At 36.2% G+C, this 20,335-nt stretch overlaps 1 protein-coding gene across 8 annotated transcripts in view; it reads right to left on the bottom strand.

The window, feature by feature from the left end:
• MYO9A (myosin IXA) overlaps positions 1-20,335 on the bottom strand; it is a 269,375-nt gene that overhangs the window by 161,274 nt on the left and 87,766 nt on the right. For all 8 annotated transcript variants that reach the window (XM_030875073.2, XM_030875076.2, XM_030875075.2 and 5 more), the window contains exons 12-13: positions 11,223-11,344; positions 4,971-5,112 (exon numbers count right to left, since the gene is read on the bottom strand). In XM_030875073.2, coding sequence (XP_030730933.1) covers positions 4,971-5,112; positions 11,223-11,344 — 264 coding nt within the window. The remainder of the gene's footprint in view (positions 1-4,970; positions 5,113-11,222; positions 11,345-20,335) is intronic.

Below are 20,335 nucleotides of genomic sequence, written 5' to 3'. Positions count from 1 at the left end.
GGTAGAAGAATAAACAAATAAATAGGCTATGTAGGCTATGTAAGCCTGAACTAGGAGTTTGGGTTTTATTCAAGTGTAAAGAAAAGCCACTGGAAGGATAATGACATGAGCTAACTGGTGTTTTATAAACATCACTGGTTGCTGCAGAGGGAATGAACTGTACAAAGATGGAAAAGGTAGGCCAGCTATTGCAGTATTCCAGAAGAACTGAAAGTGACTTGGACTACATTGATGGTACTAGTTAGTGGAAAAGGAAAATGGTTATCATATATGGGATATGTTTTAGAGGTAAGGACAAAGGACTTGGTGGATTAGGGCATGGTGAGTGAATGAGGAAATTAGGTTAACACCTATATTTTGGGTTTGAGCAACAAAGTGGATAGAGGTACCATATACTGATATGGAGATGACTAGAGAAAGAGAAGGTATAGGGATAGAAAATGAGGATTATGAGGTAAGTTTTGACCAAGTGAAGCTTGAGATGCTGAGAATAACGATAATAGCGAGTAACATTTATTGAGAGGTTTCTAAGTGTATGGCACACTTCTAAGCATTTTACATGTGTTGTCTCATTAATAAGTTCATTTCATCACCTTAACAACTCCTTGAGGTAGATGATATTATTATTCCTATTTTATAGATGAGGAAAGTGAGTCATAGAAAGGTTAACTATCTTGGCTCCTATCACACAGTAACTGGAAGAACAGAGGTTCAAACTCAGCCACTTATAACGAGTATACTATGTCTGCATACAGACATCAAGTAGGCAGATGGATACATTTGTCTAGATTCTTACAGAGATTTCAGAAAATGCATTTGGATATCATCAGCATACAGATTTTTAAAGCTGGATAAGATTACCTAAGGACTGTAAATAGACAGTTAAAACCACCTGTCAATAGGGGTTGGCGATGACAGAACAGAAGAAAAGGCGTTTAAATACCCACAGAAAGATAGGGAGGGCAAGAAGCTTAACACTCCTGGAAGAAGGTCCCAGACTGATATGCATAGTCTAGGCATTTGACTATAACCACACCCAGATGGAAGGATTAAAACTTGGTGAGTAGGGCTTCCCTGGTGGCGCAGTGGTTGACAGTCCGCCTGCCGATGCAGGGGACACAGGCTCGTCCCCCGGTAAAGGAAGATCCCACATGCCGCAGAGCAGCTGGGCCTGTGAGCCAAGGACGCTGAGCCTGCGTGTCCGGAGCCTGTGCTCCGCAACGGGAGAGGCCACAACAGTGAGAGGCCCAAGTACCGCAAAAAAAAAAAAAAAAAATTAGAAATGAAAAAGGAGAAATTACAACAGACACCGCAGAAATACAAAGCATCCTAAGAGACTACTACAAGCCACTCTATGCCAATAAAATGGACAACCTGGAAGAAATGGACAAATTCTTAGAAAGGTATAACCTTCCAAGACTGAAAAAGGAAGAAATAGAAAATATGAACAGACCAATCACAAGTAATGAAATTGAAACTGTGATTTAAAATCTTCCAACAAACAAAAGTCCAGGATGAGATGGCTTCACAGGTGAATTCTATCAAACATTTACAGAAGAGCTAACACCCATCCTTCTCAAACTCTTCCCAAAAATTGCAGAGGAATCTGCAAAAAACTGCAAACTCACTCTATGAGGCCACCATCACCCTGATACCAAAACCAGACAAAGATACTACAAAAAAAGAAAATTACAGACCAATATCACTGATGAATAGAGATGCAAAAATCCTCAACAAAATACTGGCAAACAGAATCCAACAACACATTAAAAGGATCATACACCATGATCAAGTGGGATTTATCCCAGGGATGCAAGGATTCTTCACTATACGCAAATCAATCAACGTGACACACCATATTAACAAACTGAAGAATAAAAACCATATGATCATCTCAACAGATGCAGAAAAAGCTTCTGACAAAATGAAACACCCATTTATGATAAAAACTCTCCAGAAAGTGGGCACTGAGGGAACATACCTCAACATAATAAAGGCCATATATGACAAACCCACAGCAACCATCATTCTCAATGGTGAAAACTGAAAGCATTTCCTCTAAGATCTGCAACAAGACAAGGATGTCCACTCTCACCACTATTATTCAACATAGTTTTGGAAGTCCTAGCCACGGCAATCAGAGAAGAAACAGAAATAAAAGGAATTCAAATTGGAAAAGAAGAAGTAAAACTGTCACTGTTTGCAGGTGACATGATACCATACATAGAGAATCCTAAAGATGCCACCAGAAAACTGCTACAGCTAATCAATGAATTTGTAAAGTTGCAGGATACAAAATTAATGCACAGAAATCTCTTGCATTCCTATACACTAATGATGAAAAATCTGAAAGAGAAATTAAGGAAACACTCCCATTTACCACTGCAACAGAAAGAATAAAATACCTAGGAATAAACCTACCTAGAGAGACAAAGGACCTGTAGAAAACTATAAGACACTATATATAAGACACTATAAGACAAAGGACCATGTCGAAAACTATAAGACACTGATGAAAGAAATTAAAGATGATACCAACAGATGGAGAGATATACCATGTTCTTGGATTGGAAGAGTCAATATTGTGGAAATAACTATACTACCAAAAGCTATCTACAGATTCAATGCAATCCCTATCAAATTACCAATGGCATTTTTTATGGAACCAGAACAAAAAATCTTAAAATTTGTATGGAGACACAAAAGACCCCAAATAGCCAAAGCAGTCTTGAGGGAAAAAAGCGGAGCTGGAGGAATCAGACTCCCTGACTTCAGAATATACTACAAAGCTACAGTAATCAAGACAATATGGTACTGGCACAAAAACAGAAACATAGATCAATGGAACAAGATAGAAAGCCCAGAGATAAACCCACGCACCTATGGTCAAGTAACCTATGACAAAGGAGGCAAGGATATACAATGGAGAAAAGACAGTCTCTTCAATAAGTGGTGTTGGGAAAACTGGACAGCTACATGTAAAAGAATGAAATTAGAACACTCCCTAACACCATGCACAAAAATAAACTCAAAATGGATTAGAGACCTAAATGAAAGACCGGACACAATAAAACTCTTAGAGGAAAACATAGGAAGAACACTCTTTGACATAAATCACAGCAAGATCTTTTTTGATCCACCTCCTAGAGTAATGGAAATAAAAACAAAAGTAAACAAATGGGATGTAATGAAACTTCAATGCTTTTGCACTGCAAAGGAAACCATAAACAAGACGAAAAGACAACCCTCAGAATGGGAGAAAATATTTGCAAACGGATCAACGGACAAAGGATTAATTTCGAAAATATAAAAACAGCTCATGTAGCTCAATATTAAAAAAACAAACAACCCAATCCAAAAATGGGCAGAAGACCTAAATAGATGTTTCTCCAAAGAAGACATACAGATGGCCAAGAAACACATGAAAAGCTGCTCAACATCACTAATTATTAGAGAAATGCAAATCAAAGCTACAACGAGGTATCACCTCACACCGGTTAGAATGGGCATCATCAGAAAATCTGCAAACAGCAAATGCTGGAGAGGGTGTGGAGAAAAGGGAACCCTCTTGCCCTGTTGGTGGGAATGTAAACTGATACAGCCACTATGGAGAACAGTATGGAGGTTCCTTAAAAAACTAAAAATAGAATTACCATATGATCCAGCAATCCCACTACTGGGCATATACCCAGAGAAAACCATAATTCAAATAGACACATGCAGGCTTCCCGGTGGTGCAGTGGTTGAGAGTCTGCCTGCCGATGCAGGGGACACAGGGTCGTGCCCCAGTCCGGGAGGATCCCACATGCCGTGGAGCAGCTGGGCCCGTGCGCCATGGCCGCTGAGCCTGCACGCCCGGAGCCTCTGCTCTGCAGTAGGAGAGGCCACAGTGGTGAGAGGCCCGCGTACCGCAAAAAATAAAAAAATAAAAGACACATGGACCCCAACGTTCACTGCAGCACTATTTACAACAGTCAGGTCATAGAAGCAACCAAAATGCCCATCAAACGACAAATGGATAAAGATGTGGTACATATATACAATGGAATATTACTCAGCCATAAAAAGGAATGAAATTGGGTCAATTTGTTGAGTTGTGGATGGATCTAGAGACTGTCATACAGAGTGAAGTAATTCAGAAAGAGAAAAACAAATATCGTATATTAACGCATGTATGTGGAACCTAGAAAAATGGTACAGATGAACCGGTTTTCAGGGCAGAAACTGAGACACAGATGTAGAGAACAAACGTGTGGACACCAAGGGGGGAAAGCCGTGGAGGTGTGGGGGTGGGGGTGTGATGAATTGGGCAATTGTGATTGACATGTATACACTGATGTGTATAAAATGGATGACTAATAAGAACCTGCTGTGTAAAAAAAAAGAGTTTCAACATAATCATTAGGAGTACAAGCTCACAAATACTCAATGGTACATGATGACATGAACTTTGTCAGGCCTAATGGATGTAGAGAAGAGAAAAATTCAACCAACTACATAGATAAACTAGTGGATTTAAGACTTACTGATGGTAACTATTCTTTCAGATCTAAAAAGGCTATTACAATTATGTAATAACCTATATGGGAACCATTTTGCTGTACACCTGTACACCTGCTGTACAATTGAAACATAACATTGTAAGTCAACTATACCCCAGTATAAAATAGAAATTAAATTTAAAATAAAAATTATATTTTAAAAAATTAGAAAATAAAAAATAGAATATAAATAAATAGACTATTACATACAGAATGGGCTGACATCAATTTTAGCTGCAGGAGGAAACAAACAAAACCATCTTCTAATGACAGCAGAATACTGTAAAGTAGAGTATGAATTTTAGTAGTATCCTTAAACTATCTCCCACTGTACTGACCAACTACAAAGAGGGTAGTGTGACAGGGATGGTGATATAGTTAAGAACACTCCTCTGCCCTAAAGGCATATTCAGTGATAAATTTACTCACCTTTATCCCATATTTCACTTTCCCGGCATAATGCTTTATGATAAAAGCAGGCTCCATCACAGCTGGAAATTCAATGTAAGAATTCTCTTCATGTTGATGCTTAAATTTGTCCAGCAGTGTCTGATTTGTAGCCTGTGGAAAGCTGAATTAAAAATAAAAACAAAAACACTAAAGAAAGATGCAGCAGCTAATACAGTAGTTTTTTTAAAATACATTTTAATTACATTTCCATCTAACACATTTAGCAACTTACTGAGAGTTTTCATTAAATAAGTTCTCATAACAAGCTGAAAAATGAGTAAAACAAGAATTGGTATTCCTGTTTTGCAGTTGAGAGCTCAAAAGTTGTGATTTGCCTAACTCACACTTTGCAAGTGGCAGAAGTGAGAAATTAACTCAAGTCTTTGGATATTTAGCTTACGTCACAGTGTACTGCACTACCATAAAAGCCAAAGAATAATAAAAACTAAATCATATGTTGTTTGGGGTCAAGAACTTGCAGTAAGGGAATGATCTCTCAATTTGGACAGGTCCTTTAAATCACTGTCATTTTTTGTTTTTTCTTCATGTATGAATCAAGTAGTAATTTTCTTACCTATACCAGTTAGCGTATAGCTTTATATTATATCTATTATTATTTCAAATATACATCAATGGGTTTATACTCACTGATGAGCATTTCATATCTGGGAATCAGTCAAATAATATTAAGAAGTAACTACATAATGGTACAGGCATATAAAACTTCAGAAGAGAAAGAAATCTCTAGTTGGGAACAATGGAAAAGTTCACAGAGGATAAAGGAGACAATTAATTATGAGCTAGATGTTAAAGGTTGGGTAGGAGTTTCAAATACAGAAAATAATCACTGACAAATAAAAAGGATATGGCAAGTATCTTTCAGAGAATAGTTTTATTTAACAGTAGCTGAAATAATGAAAAATAATGTGACATGAGATTGTAAAGATGCTGAATATGATATCTAATGTGTAAAAATGATTCTAAAATTAAAACAAAAATGGTTAATTACATAGTACGTATTGGAATCAGGAAGGAGAATGATCTTTTTTTTTTTTTTTACATCTTTATTGGAGTATAATTGCTTTACAATGGTGTGTTAGTTTCTGCTTTATAACAAAGTGAATCAGTTATACATATACATACGTTCCCATATCTCTTTCCTCTTGCGTCTCCCTCCCTCCCACCCTCCCCATCCCACCCCTCTAGGTGGTCACAAAGCACCGAGCTGATCTCCCTGTGCTGTGCGGCTGCTTCCCACTAGCTATCTATTTTACATTTGGTAGTGTACACATGTCAATGCCACTCTCTCACCTGTCACAGCTCACCCCTCCCCCTCCCCATATCCCCAAGTCCATTCTCTAGTAGGTCTGTGTCTTTATTCCCATCTTACCCCTAGGTTCCTCATGACTTTTTTTTTTCTTAGATTCCATATATATGTGTTAGCATACGGTATTTGTCTTTCTCTTTCTGACTCACTTCACTCTGTATGACAGACTCTAGGTCCATCCACCTCACTACAAATAACTCAATTTCGTTTCTTTTTATGGCTGAGTAATATTCCATTGTATATATGTGCCACATCTTCTTTATTCATTCATCCGATGATGGACACTTAGGTTGTTTCCATCTCCTGAGAATGATCTTTGATATCAGACAGTCATTGCTTAGATTACCAATTCTGTCCTTGACCTTGGGCAAGCTAGGTACAACCTTCTTTAAGAACTGGTTTGTTAATACATAAAATGAGTAAAATGAGGTAACACAGTGCTAGTAGAATTAAACACTAGTTAAAAACACCTAACACTAGCTGACATCCTATAGGGATGACATAAATGTTACCTACTTTTTTATGTTGCCAACACTGCCATTTTCCTAGACAACTAGGCCTGCTTTTGCATTCAAATACTATCCCATCCTCAAAATATCTCAACTATCTAGGCTCTTCCTCTCCTATCCAGAACTCTCAGCCATTCTAGAATGGGTTACAACTCTTAAACAATTTCAGAGAGTACCGCAACAGCCTCTACAGTAGCCTCAGCGATTCTAATTTTACTTTGTTTCATGTCACCAAATGGAACTATCAAAATAAATTTTCCTACAATAGTGTTAATTGTGTGCCTCTCCTACTCTGGAAAACTGGAATCCAAGCTCCTAAGCCTAGACCAACCCAACCTCTGCAAACTTACCCCTCACTACTCCACAGCAGAATGCTTCTTTTCAGGAAGGATGCTCACCTCATTGTCTCTAGGTAAAGGTTTATTTACCTTCTAATCCTCTGAGTAATCAAAAAGCTTATGATTTGCTTTTCTCTTACTTTTGAATGGAGAAAAGAAATTTTGAAAGGAAGGACAGATATGAGAACAATTTTTATTCCAAACAAGGAAAGATGGAAAGAAAAACTCTCCACATGTCCTGCATTCAACAAACATTTGTGGATACATACTACATAACCAAGCAAAAGGGCTTGGAACAGAGTCAGAGCGGACACTGTGCATTTCAAAGCTCTTCAGCTAGTGTTCCCCAAAGGCTACCTGCAGAGGCAGCCTTAGAGTAGTGTTTCTTTGCATATAAGAAGTACCTCTGGGAGCTTTCAAAAATACCAATGCCTGTACCCCATCTCCTGTGATTCTACTGAACTGATGCTAGACCAGTGTAACTGATGTAATAGTACATCAGTACTATTTAGAAGTTTCCCCAGGTAATTCTTATGAACAGGCAAAATTGATAAAATGCTGTCTTAAATGAATGCTCTGATCTTAACTTCAGTTTGTTAAAATGCAGATTCTGATTCAAGAAATCCGGGGTGTAGGACTTCCCTGGCGGTCCAGTGGTTAACACTCTGCATTTCCAGTGCAGGGGACACGGGTTTGATCCCTGGTCAGGGAACTAAGATCCTGCATGCCGTGCGGACATAAAAACAAAAAAGAAAAAGAAATCTGGGGTGGAAGTATGAGACTCTGTACTTATAACAACCTTCAAGGTGCAGCCAGTGCTGCTGTCAGCAGATCACACTAAGTACTATAGAAAAGACTGATAACACTCTTAACTTTGCTTACACCATTCCTCCTTTCTAAATTCCACACTGCATCCTTTAGAATCTAGTTTATAAAACGTGAACAGCCAGTAGATAGCAAAGACAAGATTAAATAAGACTTCTAACTTCCAACTCATGCATCTAAAGCACTACAAACACACTGAATGAAGCAGGAACACCACTAAGGATATATTTCATGTAATGTATTCCCCACAGAACAAAATATTTTTAGAGGAAAAATACTCAAAGTGATTCCCAAAACAGTTCTTCCTAAATGAGACTAACTTATTTTCAACCTCTCTTTGTAGGTACATGACAGAGGGAAAATATTTCATGCCTTTGCATCTTCTGGAGTGTTAAAGCATACAGACAAAGCTGGTCCATTTACAAGGGGAGTTAATAATAGGACTGACTGACTGACTTATAAAGAAAGGAAAGTAATACTATGGTTTATTAAAAATTTTTATGGAGAACTAATATAAAAGCATAATTGAAGCGATAATTAAGAGATTGTTCAGTCCAATCTCCTACCTACAATAATACCCTGACAGATGATGCAAAATAATTACTATAATGGGAAATTTTATTATTTTATGAAGCAGTTGCTAATCAGCTCTAATGATTAGAAAGTTCTTCCTTATATTGAGCCAAAGTCTGTCTCCCTGTAATTTCTGGCCATGTGGCTTAACCCCAGAAGCTTTTGGGTAACAGCAAAGAGGTGCCATTCTCTTCTTGGGGTAATACTTACATTTATGTGAGGTACCAACTGACCAGGTAAAGATGGTCTTTATAAAATAAGATGTGCACACAATGAAATTTTGCTTGAAGAATAACAGACCAGACAAAACCCCTTTGCTCTATTCATGTTTTAATTATATATCCACTAGCTCATTTGCTGCTCACAACCACCATAAGATATACAGCACACAGCATTATAATTTATCATCATCATTTCCTTTTGGCATGCAAGAAAACTGAGGACCAAGGATATTAAGAGATTTGCTAAGGGGAGTTGGAATACAACCCTGAACTTCTGACTCTGAAGCCTAAGTATTATGGTGAAGCAATACAGGACAATACTTCAAAGCACATGCTTATTATTCTGCTCTCTGTATCTACGTGTTTGTTTTTGTTTGGTTTAGTCATTTATTTTGTTTTCGTTTGTTCATTAGTTTTTTATATACCAGAGGGGATGGGGCAGGGGGGAAGGCAAAATTGGTAAAAGGGATCAACTGTATGGTGACAGAAAATAAATTTTTGGTGGTGAGCACACTGTAGGGTATACAGAAGTAGAAATATGATGTTGTAAACATGAAACTTATATAGTGTTATAAACCAATGCTACCTCAATAAAAAAGGAAAACAAAAGCTCAGGTTAAAAAAATAAATAAATAAAGCTTAGTTAGAAATACCTGGAGTCCAGGTATTTGAATTTCAATATTTGAGTTTGAATCTCGAGTCCATCATTTACTACATATATGATCTTTTTCTCGATTACTTAAACTTTCTTGTCCTTTTACCATAATATAGCTCAAACAAAAAGAACTGCTTATCATTTCAATATCTACCATAATGGGTCTCAACACTAAATATCAAAAATCACCTATGACGTTTTCCAAAATAAAATACACCAGAAGTAAGGTATGCAAGCTGAGTTAAGAACTAATAACCTTACAATTGTATAAGAGACAGTGTATGTTTCAGGACATACAGAGCAATACAAGAAACTTTCACGACTTTGGACATAAAATTAAAATATTTTTTGTGTTGGCTGCATTTTAATTCATTTAGATTAATGGAAATAAATGTGATAGACTGGTGATAGAGTGGGTAGATGTAACTGTTAGCAGTCTCCTTTCCAATATATTTTGCATTCTGCTATATTACTTTATAATTCTATGTAGCAATTCTGTGTTTATGGCATATTAACAGGGTGACATATAACTTACCATACATACCAGGATATTCTGAGAGTAAAAGTAGGCACCATTAATAACTAAAGTGAACAACAGGCATAAACTTTAGATTGTCCCACACAAACCTGGTATATAGTCATCCTATGATAGTAAATGCTTAATATTTTATATTGTAGTTTAATGAGTATAATATTAAGCGAGGAATCAGGTGAACTAATTCAAGTTCTAAATATTTTACTAAAGAGTCACAGAAAACCAACACATACTTCACCACTTTGGTTTCTCCAATTCTAGATTTGCCATCTCTTAGGATAATTAAACTATAAATAATACTTTATAGAGCACTGAGAACACTCTGGAGGATGCTATAGGAAGCTTTATTTCTGAAGCATACATATAAGTTTAGTATATTGAACAGTGTTATCAGGGGATGGCAAATATCTAGCATATGTTGCCACTTAAAACCTGCACAGCCATGGCAGTTATCACAAATCTATTATTATCTTCTCTTCTGCAAAACAGGAAAACTGCAAACACATCTCATATATAAAACTTTTTTTTTAAGAGGACTGAATAGTCAAAGATATTAAATTGAGCTGGTAAGTTAATGGGCTTTATGTAAGTTATACAGTCTTAATTTGGTACTTGTAAATAGCACTAAGTAGGCCTTCTATCTATAATTCTCCAAGAGTTAAGACAGCAGGAGGATTTAGAAAGACCTTTTTTTTTTACAGTCAGTTAATTTACCACGTAAAATTACTGTAAATGATAATGTGTACAGATTTTCTGTTCAAATATTCAATTGTAAACTTCTTGTTAAGACTGTTATCTTTCTATTGCTTTTGTATGGAATGACACTGCAAATAAAAAGGACCTTCTTTAACTGGCAAAAAAAAACCTTTTTTTTAAGTTAATTTTTATTGGCATCTAGTTGGCAACTAGACGCCAATAAAAATTAAAAATAAACCCATTCTTAAAACACACATACACAAACTTAATTCAAGAAGACAGGAACACAAAACAAAAACAAAAAATAAATAGAAACCAACAAATCTAACATCAAAGTGACTCTGTAGAAGAAATCTGGAAAAACTCAAGGAAAAAATGAGTTCTATAGTGAAGTCCATCCAATTTTTTTAGAAACACACAAACACGCACAAAAAAGCCATACATGGGAAACTTTGGCTCTTTACTTAATAATGTTAAGAAGAAAACGTAGGGCTTAAGAAGACATGAAAAGCCCAAATGGCCAATAACAAAACTGAAAAGAATCATACTCACTTGCTTTCTTCATCCAAAAGATGCAGCAGGCCTGTTGGTTTCTTGCTAATAAGATTTATGCAACAGGTATTATCAATATAATCTATATTGTGCCAGCTGATACCTTCAGCTCTATATTCCTCCTAGGAAGTAACATATTAACAATATATTCATCTTGCAGAAAATAACAGGAATGTGAGAATAAGGACTAAAAAGCTTTTACCAGGATTAAAAGAATAGTTTAAACTTTTCTCTTTTAAATCACTAATCCACACAATGGAAGAATGTATAAATTTCACTTGTATAAAATCTCGATATAGGGTATGTCTGTTTTCTTTTAAAAGTGCATGCAACCAAATTTTCTGGTTAGAATCCTATTTGTGATTCCACTCAGATGAGAATTTAGGGCTGGATTTGTTTTAGCCACACTATCTGATGACTGCACTAAGGAAAAATATAAAATGAAAAAGCCTAATTTCTCCCACACAACTCTAAGCCATCAAAAAGAACTGCTGGATCGTCAACAATGAATTTAATGAAACAATGTCTGGGAAAAGTGGAAAACTGTCACCTCCAGTGATCACTGATATAAATCATATGGAATTCATACACACTGAACTTCAGCAAAATAAAACTCTTACAACACCTTTCAAAAGGTGGGGGGCAGGGTAGTTTCCCAAATTTCAAGACTAAATAACTCAAAGCTCACATACTAGCAACTATGCAGAACTCTCTTATGAAGCCCCCATTGGTCCTTCCTTAATTTCTATACTAGGAAATCTTCTTTTATTCATCTCTGTGATGCTTTAACTTCTAAACTGTCAGAAAGATGCCCCTGAGCACAAAGAAGTTACGTTTCTACACTGCACTGATATTTAGGCACCAAATAAATATCCTGCTCATCTGATGGTTTTATTATTTACTGATTACACTTGCACACTTCTCTACAAATATGGTGTTTTGTGAAATAGTGATTTTGTAATTTTATCATTCTTTCCGTATTATCATTATCCTGTAAAGAAAAAGTGGACCCTACTATAAACTACAGTCATTCTAATTGGGAAAGGTAAATGCTTAATTCTTTCCTCGTAATTAACAATTTCACAAGTAAGTAATGCTATACAAAGGTCACCCCCAAGCAGTGGTAAGAAAGTCTTTTCCCTATTCTTTTTCAGAGCATGGATAAAAAGCATACTAAATAGTACGAGCATATGGATTTTTATCGACATTACTAGCAGTCCAAAATCCTTTCTCATCCCCTTTTCCCAATGATGATTCAGACCCTCTTGCCCAAAGTTAACTATTATCCTAATTTCTAATACCATTGATAAGATTCACCTGTTTATAAATATTATATAAATAGAATCATATAATACATATTCTTTTCATCTGGCTTTTTTTCTTTTACTCAACATTATGTTGTAGGATGCACCTAAAGTTCATTCATTTTAATTGTTGTAGGGCTGGGGTTGTGGAGTACAACATTTGCTCATTTATGCATTATTGTCCAGGCTGCTTTCTCAAGGTAACAGCAGAGCTGAGACCATACGGCCCCCCAAACCTAGAACACTGATTTGTCTGGTCCCTTTACAGAAAAAGTATGCCAAAATCGGCTACGGAGATTAAGTCTCAAACTTTAATATATAACTTTAATAATAACAACAGAATCATGTGGAGAGCTTGTTAAAAACAGAAGCCACAAACCCAGAATTTGTGAATAAGTAGGTATAGGGTGGGATCCTATATTTGTATTTCTAAGGAGTGCCCAGGTGATGTCAATGGTACCAGTAGGGGTAGGGGAAGAACCACTCTTTGAGAACCAATGCTGTTGAGTATTTATATACAATGTATTCACCTATTTATATACTATTAATAGACATTACACTTATTTCCAATTTCTGGCCATTAAAAATAATGACATTATGAACATTTCTATAAAAAACTCTTGTTGAACATTTACATACATTTTGGTTTTTTTTGTTTTTTTTTTTTGTTTATGGCAGTTTTATTCATCATAGCCCCAAACTAGAAAATACCTAAATGTCCTCCATAGGGTAAATGATTAAATAAACTATGGTGTATATATACCAGGGAATACTACCCAGACCAAAAAAAAAAAAAAAAGAATGAGTGACACATGCAAGAACTTGGATGAACCTCAAGGAAATTATGCTGAGTGAAAAAAAAGTCAACCTCAAAAGGATACACACTGCATAATTCCATTTATGTAACATTTATGAAATAACGTAATTATAGAGATGTACAGAGCTCACTCAGATTTCATCAGGTATACATGAACTCATTTGTGTATGTAGTGTGTATGTGTGTATATGTGTGTGTACTCTACAATTTTATCACATTGTAGTCTTGCACAACCACTGTCACAAATAAAGATACGCGACTGTACCATCACCATAAGGTGATGGTGCTACCCCTTTATAGCCACACAATTCCAATCCCTAACCCCTGGCAACCACTAATATGCTGTACATCTCTATAATTACATACATTTTGAGCGTGAAACCACAGGCTTATAAACTACACATGTATAACCTCAGAAGATACTGCCAAACAGCTTTCTAAAGTGGTTGTACCAATTTATGCACCTACCACCAGTGTAATGGGACTTTTCGGTGCACAGTATTTCTCTAATACTTGTATTGTCAGACTTTTCCATTTTAGTCATTCTGGTGAATGCTTAGGAATATTTAATTATGTTTTTAATTTTATTTTCCCTAATGACTAATAAGTGAAAAATCTTTTCCTATGTTTACTTCCCATTTGGATGTTCTCACATGCCTGTGTTCCTGATAAAAATTCTTAGAAAACAACCTTGCCTTGTTCTCAGTCTTAGGAGGAAATCATTCAGTCTATTTCCATTAAGTTTGACATTAACTGTTGGTTTTTTTGTAAATGCCCTTTATCAGGAAGTTCCCTTCTATATGTATCTAGTTTGCTAAGGGTTTTGTTTTGTTTTTAACAAGAACGAATATGTAAATTTATCAAATGCTTTTTACATTTCTACTGAGAGCACCATGAATTTTTTCTTTTGTTTTGTTAATAGATGAATTAAATTGATAGGTGGTTAGATGTAACATGCAACAGGAAAAACACCATTTGGTTCTGATGTATTATCATTTTATATATCTTGCTGGATATATATTTGTTTAGAATTTTTAAGTCTACATTTATGAGTGAAATTGACAATTTCCACTTCTAATAATATCCTTCACAGATTTAGAAAGCAATGTTATCCTGGCCCCCAAAATGTGTTGAGTAATTGTCCCCTTTTTTTCTATTCCGCATAAGAATTTATGTCAAACTGAAAAAATTCTTTCAAAGTCAGCAGAATTCATCAGTGGTGTCATTTTGGCTTTCGATGTTCTTTATGGAAAGGTTTTTAATTACATATTCAATTTCTTTAATAGTTCTAGAGTTAAACTTTGTATTTCATCTGTGTCAGTTTTGAAAAGTTTTTTCTCATATCATTTAATAAGGCTTACAGACATGAAGTTGTTTAGTATATCCTACTATCGTTTTAACATGTGTAGGATACACAATTATGTGGTCTTTATCATTGGAATTCTGGCTATTTACATCCCTCTCTGTCTCTCTCTCACACCAATTTCTTAAGGGTTATATCAATGTTATTAGTCATTTCAAAGTATTACTTTTCACTCTCTTGATCCTCTCCCATAATATATTTGTTTTCACTTTTATTTAATCTTTTTTTCTTTATTATTTCCCTCTTTCCACTTTCCTTTGGTTTAGTTTGCTGGTCTTTTTCCAATTTGTTAATCGTTGCTCTTCAACCTTAAAATCTTCTAACAACTATAAAATTTTCCTCTAAGTAAATCATTAGTCACACTTCTTTAGTGACTCAAGTGCACCTTTAGTCACAAGTTTTAATATGTAATATATTAAGTTCAATATATTTTCTAATTTTTTTCAACTTCTAGGCTATCTAGAAATTCATTACTTAATTTTTAATCATAAAGTATTTTCCAGTTATCTTCTTGTTATTGGTTTCTGATATAAATTCATTATGGTATTGAGATCTGTGTGATTTCAAAACTGTGAAATTTGACCCTTGTTTTATGGTCCAGTATATAAGCAAATTTTGTAAATTTGCAGTTATCTATATATGTCAGATAAGTATTTGCCTTAAAAATCTTCTATATCCTTATTTGATACAGGCCTCAGACCCAGGGAAATTGGCATTCTGACATCAAGGGCAGGCAGAACTAGGTACCCTTAAAAGCACCCACCCAGGCTTCCCTGGTGGCGCAGTGGTTGAGAGTCCGCCTGCCGATGCAGGGGACACGGGTTCGTGCCCCGGTCTGAGAAGATCCCACATGCTGCGGAGCGGCTGGGCCCGTGAGCCATGGCCGCTGAGCCTGCGCGTCCAGAGCCTGTGCTCCGCAGCGGGAGAGGCCACAACAGTGAGAGGCCCACGTACCGCAAAACAAACAAACAAACAAAAAAACGCACCCATCCAATTCTCTGGGTGCTTTACATCTTCTGTATCCTTACCAATTTTTTGTCTGCTTGTTCTATCAGCTATTCAGCAAGGTATGTTAAAATATTCCACTAAAATTGCAAATATATATTTGTTTTTAGTTTTATCAATTTCTTGTTTTATATACTTTGAGGCCGTATTATGAGGTACCTATAAATCTGGAATTGTATACTTTCTGATGAACTAATCCTTTTAGTATTATCAAATACTCCTTTTTTTATCTCTGGCAATGCTTAAAGTGTGACACTAATACAGTTATATCAGTTCTTTTGTTTTTGTTAAGGCTTGCTAAATCTTTTTCCATCCTTTTACTTTTAACCTTTCTGTATGCTTATATTTAAAGAGTCTCTCTTAGAAGGAACGATTTAGTCTTATTTTACATTCAGCCTGACAATCTTTGGCTTCTAGTTGGAGTAATTAGTCCATTTATATTTAATGCAATTACTGGTATTTGTGGGATTAAATCACCATCTTACCATTTGTTATTTGTCCTGCTTTCTTGTTATTGCTTTTATACCTCTTTCTTGCTTTCTTTTGTATTACTAGAGTTGTTTTTACTTCACTTGCTTCCTATATTAACTTGAGAGTTTTATATTCTTTTATTACTTGGTGGTTATCATAAAATTATAAGACACATTCTTAACTGATCAATGTCTAACAGAGAAAAAAATCTTCTATCACTTGGCATTTAATACAAAGATATTACAATACCTTAAATTCTGTATCCCTTCCTGAATTAAATGCTATTGTACTCACATGTTTTAGTTCTACACAGACATTAAACCACAAAAGATATTTTTATCTTTGTCTAATTTTGTTAAAATTCATTTAGATTCACCCACTTTTTTACATTGTTCATTGCTTTTCATTCATTCCTGCAACTCAGTGACAACGGGAATAATTTAGTTACTGCCTAAATAACATGCTTCAGTTTTAAGGAAAATACCCCACTGTCTTCTGGCATCCACTGTCTCCCCTGAAAGACTGACTTCCAATCTTATTGTTGCTTCTTTTTTTTTTTTTGTGGTATGCGGGCCTCTCACTGTTGTGGCCTCTCCTGTTGTGGAGCACAGGCTCCGGACGTGCAGGCTCAGCGGCCATGGCTCACGGGCCTAGCTGCTCCACGGCATGTGGGATCTTCCCAGACCGGGGCACGAACCCGTGTCCCCTGCATCAGCAGGCAGACTCTCAACCACTGTGCCACCAGGGAAGCCCTTATTGTTGCTTCTTTAAAGGTACTGTTTCCCCCATCTCTGGCTGCTTCTCAGATATTGTTTTCATTGGGGTTTTTTTTTTAATTTTTTTTTGGCCACATTGGGTCTTCGTTGCCGTGCGCAGGCTTCTCATTGCAGTGGCCTCTCTTGTTGTGGAGCACGGGCTCTAGGCGTGTGGGCTTCAGTAGTTGTGGCTCACGGGCTCTAGATCACAGGCTTAGTAGTTGTGGCGCATGGGCTTAGTTGCTCCATGGTATGTGGGATCTTCCCAGACCAGGGCTCAAACCCGTGTCCCCTGCACTGGCAGGCAGATTCTTAACCACTGTGCCACCAGGGAAGTCCCTGTCTTTGTCTTACTGTATGGCTGTCTTTATTCTTATCATGTTTTGCATTCTTAGGGCTTCTCAAATGTGTGCTTGATGAATTTTTTTTGTTTTATGTTTTAAGTTTTGGAAAATTCTCAGCCATCACTTTTTTCAAATACAGCTTCTATCCTATTCTCTCTCTTTCACATACATCTTTCCAGAATTCCTGTTACACAGATGTTAGACTTTTTTACTATGCCCTATGTCTCTTACACTGTTTGTATTTTCCTCTTTTAGCTTTATTCATCAGGCTGTTATTTCTTCTGGCCAATCTTCCACATCACTAATTTTCTCTTAAGCTATATCTAACAAACTGTGAAAAACTAATGTTTTTAATTTCACTCTACTTTTTAGTTCTAAATTTTTAAAATTTTCCTTTAGTTCTAAATTAGTTTTAAATTTTCCTAAATTTAGGATTTTTAAAAAATTTTGTAGTTCTTTAATAAAATTATCACTTAAAAAAATTTCTTGTAACCACTGTTACTTTAAAGTTCATGTCTGATAAACTCATTATCTGGATCCCCTATGGTATATAGTCTATTGTCTCACTTGGTTCTTATTCATGTTGGTTTCCTTCCTTGTATGTCTTAAAAAACAAACAAACTTCTCAGTTAAAAACTGAATGCTTGTATAGGAAAAAGTATAGAGATAACTTTAGCACTAGAATGATTTCTTCCTCCACTGGAGACTGAATTTGCTCTTAGCAGGTGGCTAAGAATGCTGGAAATTCTACACTATTTTAACCCAGTGAAGAACTGAGATTATTTTAAACTGGGCTTCAGTCCCTATGATGCCTTCACTATTTCTGCTTTACCTTTACTCTAAGATATAACCCATTGAGGTCTTCAACCTAAAGCCTGTGGGAGTTGCCAGGGGGTTCCTCCTTGTTCTTTAATCTGGAGAAAACCCATTTAGGCTTCTCAGATTCTCAAGCCTGGCTCTTTCAGAATCTGGCAGCCCTCTACCAGAACAGAAATGTCTCTAGGAACAAAGCAGTCCCCGAATGCTGGGCTCAAATCCCGGGTTTCGTGCTTACATATCTAAGTCCTATAAAACTTCACTTATTTGAAGGTACTCCAATGCTTTCAAATATGTTTTGTTCAGTTTTTTTTTAGGTGTTCTGCAAGCAAGTTTCGTCAAAATTTCCTAGTCTGACATCCCCAGAAGTGGGATAGACAAAAGAACAACTCACTAGATTATGAACTCCACAGTAAGATACCTGAACTCTAAAATGTCTATCTTCAGTGCCTAACAGTGCCTGATACATAATTGTTATTCGATTTACTGATGAATCAATGACCTAAGGAATAATTCTGAGCAAGTAAAGGAAATAAGAAAAGAGCCGTATTACAAATTATAACAGGAAACAGATTTTCAAATCACAGAAACCTCTTTTCATCTGTCTCTTATTCCACATTATCTCTATAAATACCTTGATTCAGGACTCAGAGTCACTCTCCCATACTACTTCAACTGGCTCATGGATTATGTCCTTCTCTCCAGTTCACCTCCCTTCAATCCATCTTCCACAGTTCCATTTCAAATCCTCTGCTAAATATACTTCAAATAGCTCCTCATTCTCTAAAAGAAAAATTCTAATCTTCTCTGCACAACTCTCTGACCCCAGGCTATTTCATCAAACTTATCTCCCTTCCTGCCTCCATCCTTATGTCCTATATTTTAGCTATATTGAATCATTTCCAATTCATCAAAACTGCTGTGCTATTCTATGCCTCACAGTTTTAAAGATACTGTTACCTTTGTTTAAAATATCTTTTCCCCACTGACAGTCTGGTGAGCTCAACTTTCTATTCAAAACTCTATTCCAGAATCACCCCTGGGAAATCTTTGCAGACTTTCAGTAAGTTCTAATCAATTTCATCCTTTATATCACTACTTTACCTTATATCTGATTACCTTATACCTATCATCCTGCATGGCACCTATTACATCTCTCTCCCATCCTATGTGCATATGTACTAATTTTGGGCAAAATTTAGAAGTGAACTTCAGTAATCAAGATTTTCAAGATGTTTCTTCCCAAAGCATCTTTGGTACTTTTTTATTTCTGTGTTTTATTTATTCAAAAAATTTAATCTACTTAACTGATTCTCTATTCAACTGAATTTAACAAATAGTTCCTGAGTACCCATCTCATAACAGGTACCAGACCAGTGATACACAAATAAATAAAACACTCAATATTTAAACTGACTTAAATCTCTTATTTCCAGAAAATCCATTTTAAGTAGAAAAACATGAGGAGGGAGAGAAAGGAACAATAAAGTAGATGGGGTGCGGGCTTCCCTGGTGGCGCAGTGGTTGAGAGTCCGCCTGCCGATGCAGGGGACACGGGTTCGTGCCCCGGTCCGGGAAGATCCCACATGCCGCGAAGCGGCTGGGCCCATGAGCCATGGCCGCTGAGCCTGCGCGTCCAGAGCCTGTGCTCCGCAACGGGAGAGGCCACAACAGTGAGAGGTCCGCGTACCGCAAAAAAAAAATAGATGGGGTGGCAAAAAGTATAAATTTTCTCTAAGCTTTCCAAAATTACATCAAAAGCTTACCCATTACATCACAAATAACAGAAGAAAATACTGAGACTTAAAAGAAAGAAAAAAAAAGCTATACCTTAGTATCTATGTCTTTTGATCCATAATTCCACCACATTGCCCACAACTATGATATGCAGGGTAGCAAATAAATGAGGACCACCCACCCACCAAGTAGTTTTGAACACATTTTCCATCAACTGTAAGGTTTTATTTTTATACATGTTTTTAGGTAAGGCATTTCTCATGGCTCCTCCATGGCTAATCTAGACTTCTAAATAAGGTAAGAATAATTTCAGTTCACAATAAGAGAACACCTTTCTTCTTCAAAAGCAATTTAACCAGTCTTCTGTTTAATGATCCACAGAGCAATTGATGCTTTTCTTTGAAAAATACAAAACGCTGTCAACAAAATGCATTCCTCCACCCCTCCAACACACACAGCCATTTTAGGAGATAAAAATACTGATTTAGCATAATCTAGTAA

This window comes from Globicephala melas, chromosome 2, assembly GCF_963455315.2.
Source record: "Globicephala melas chromosome 2, mGloMel1.2, whole genome shotgun sequence".
In the NCBI taxonomy this organism is placed as follows: domain Eukaryota; kingdom Metazoa; phylum Chordata; class Mammalia; order Artiodactyla; family Delphinidae; genus Globicephala; species Globicephala melas.
This window is presented reverse-complemented; position numbering and strand designations above follow the sequence as displayed.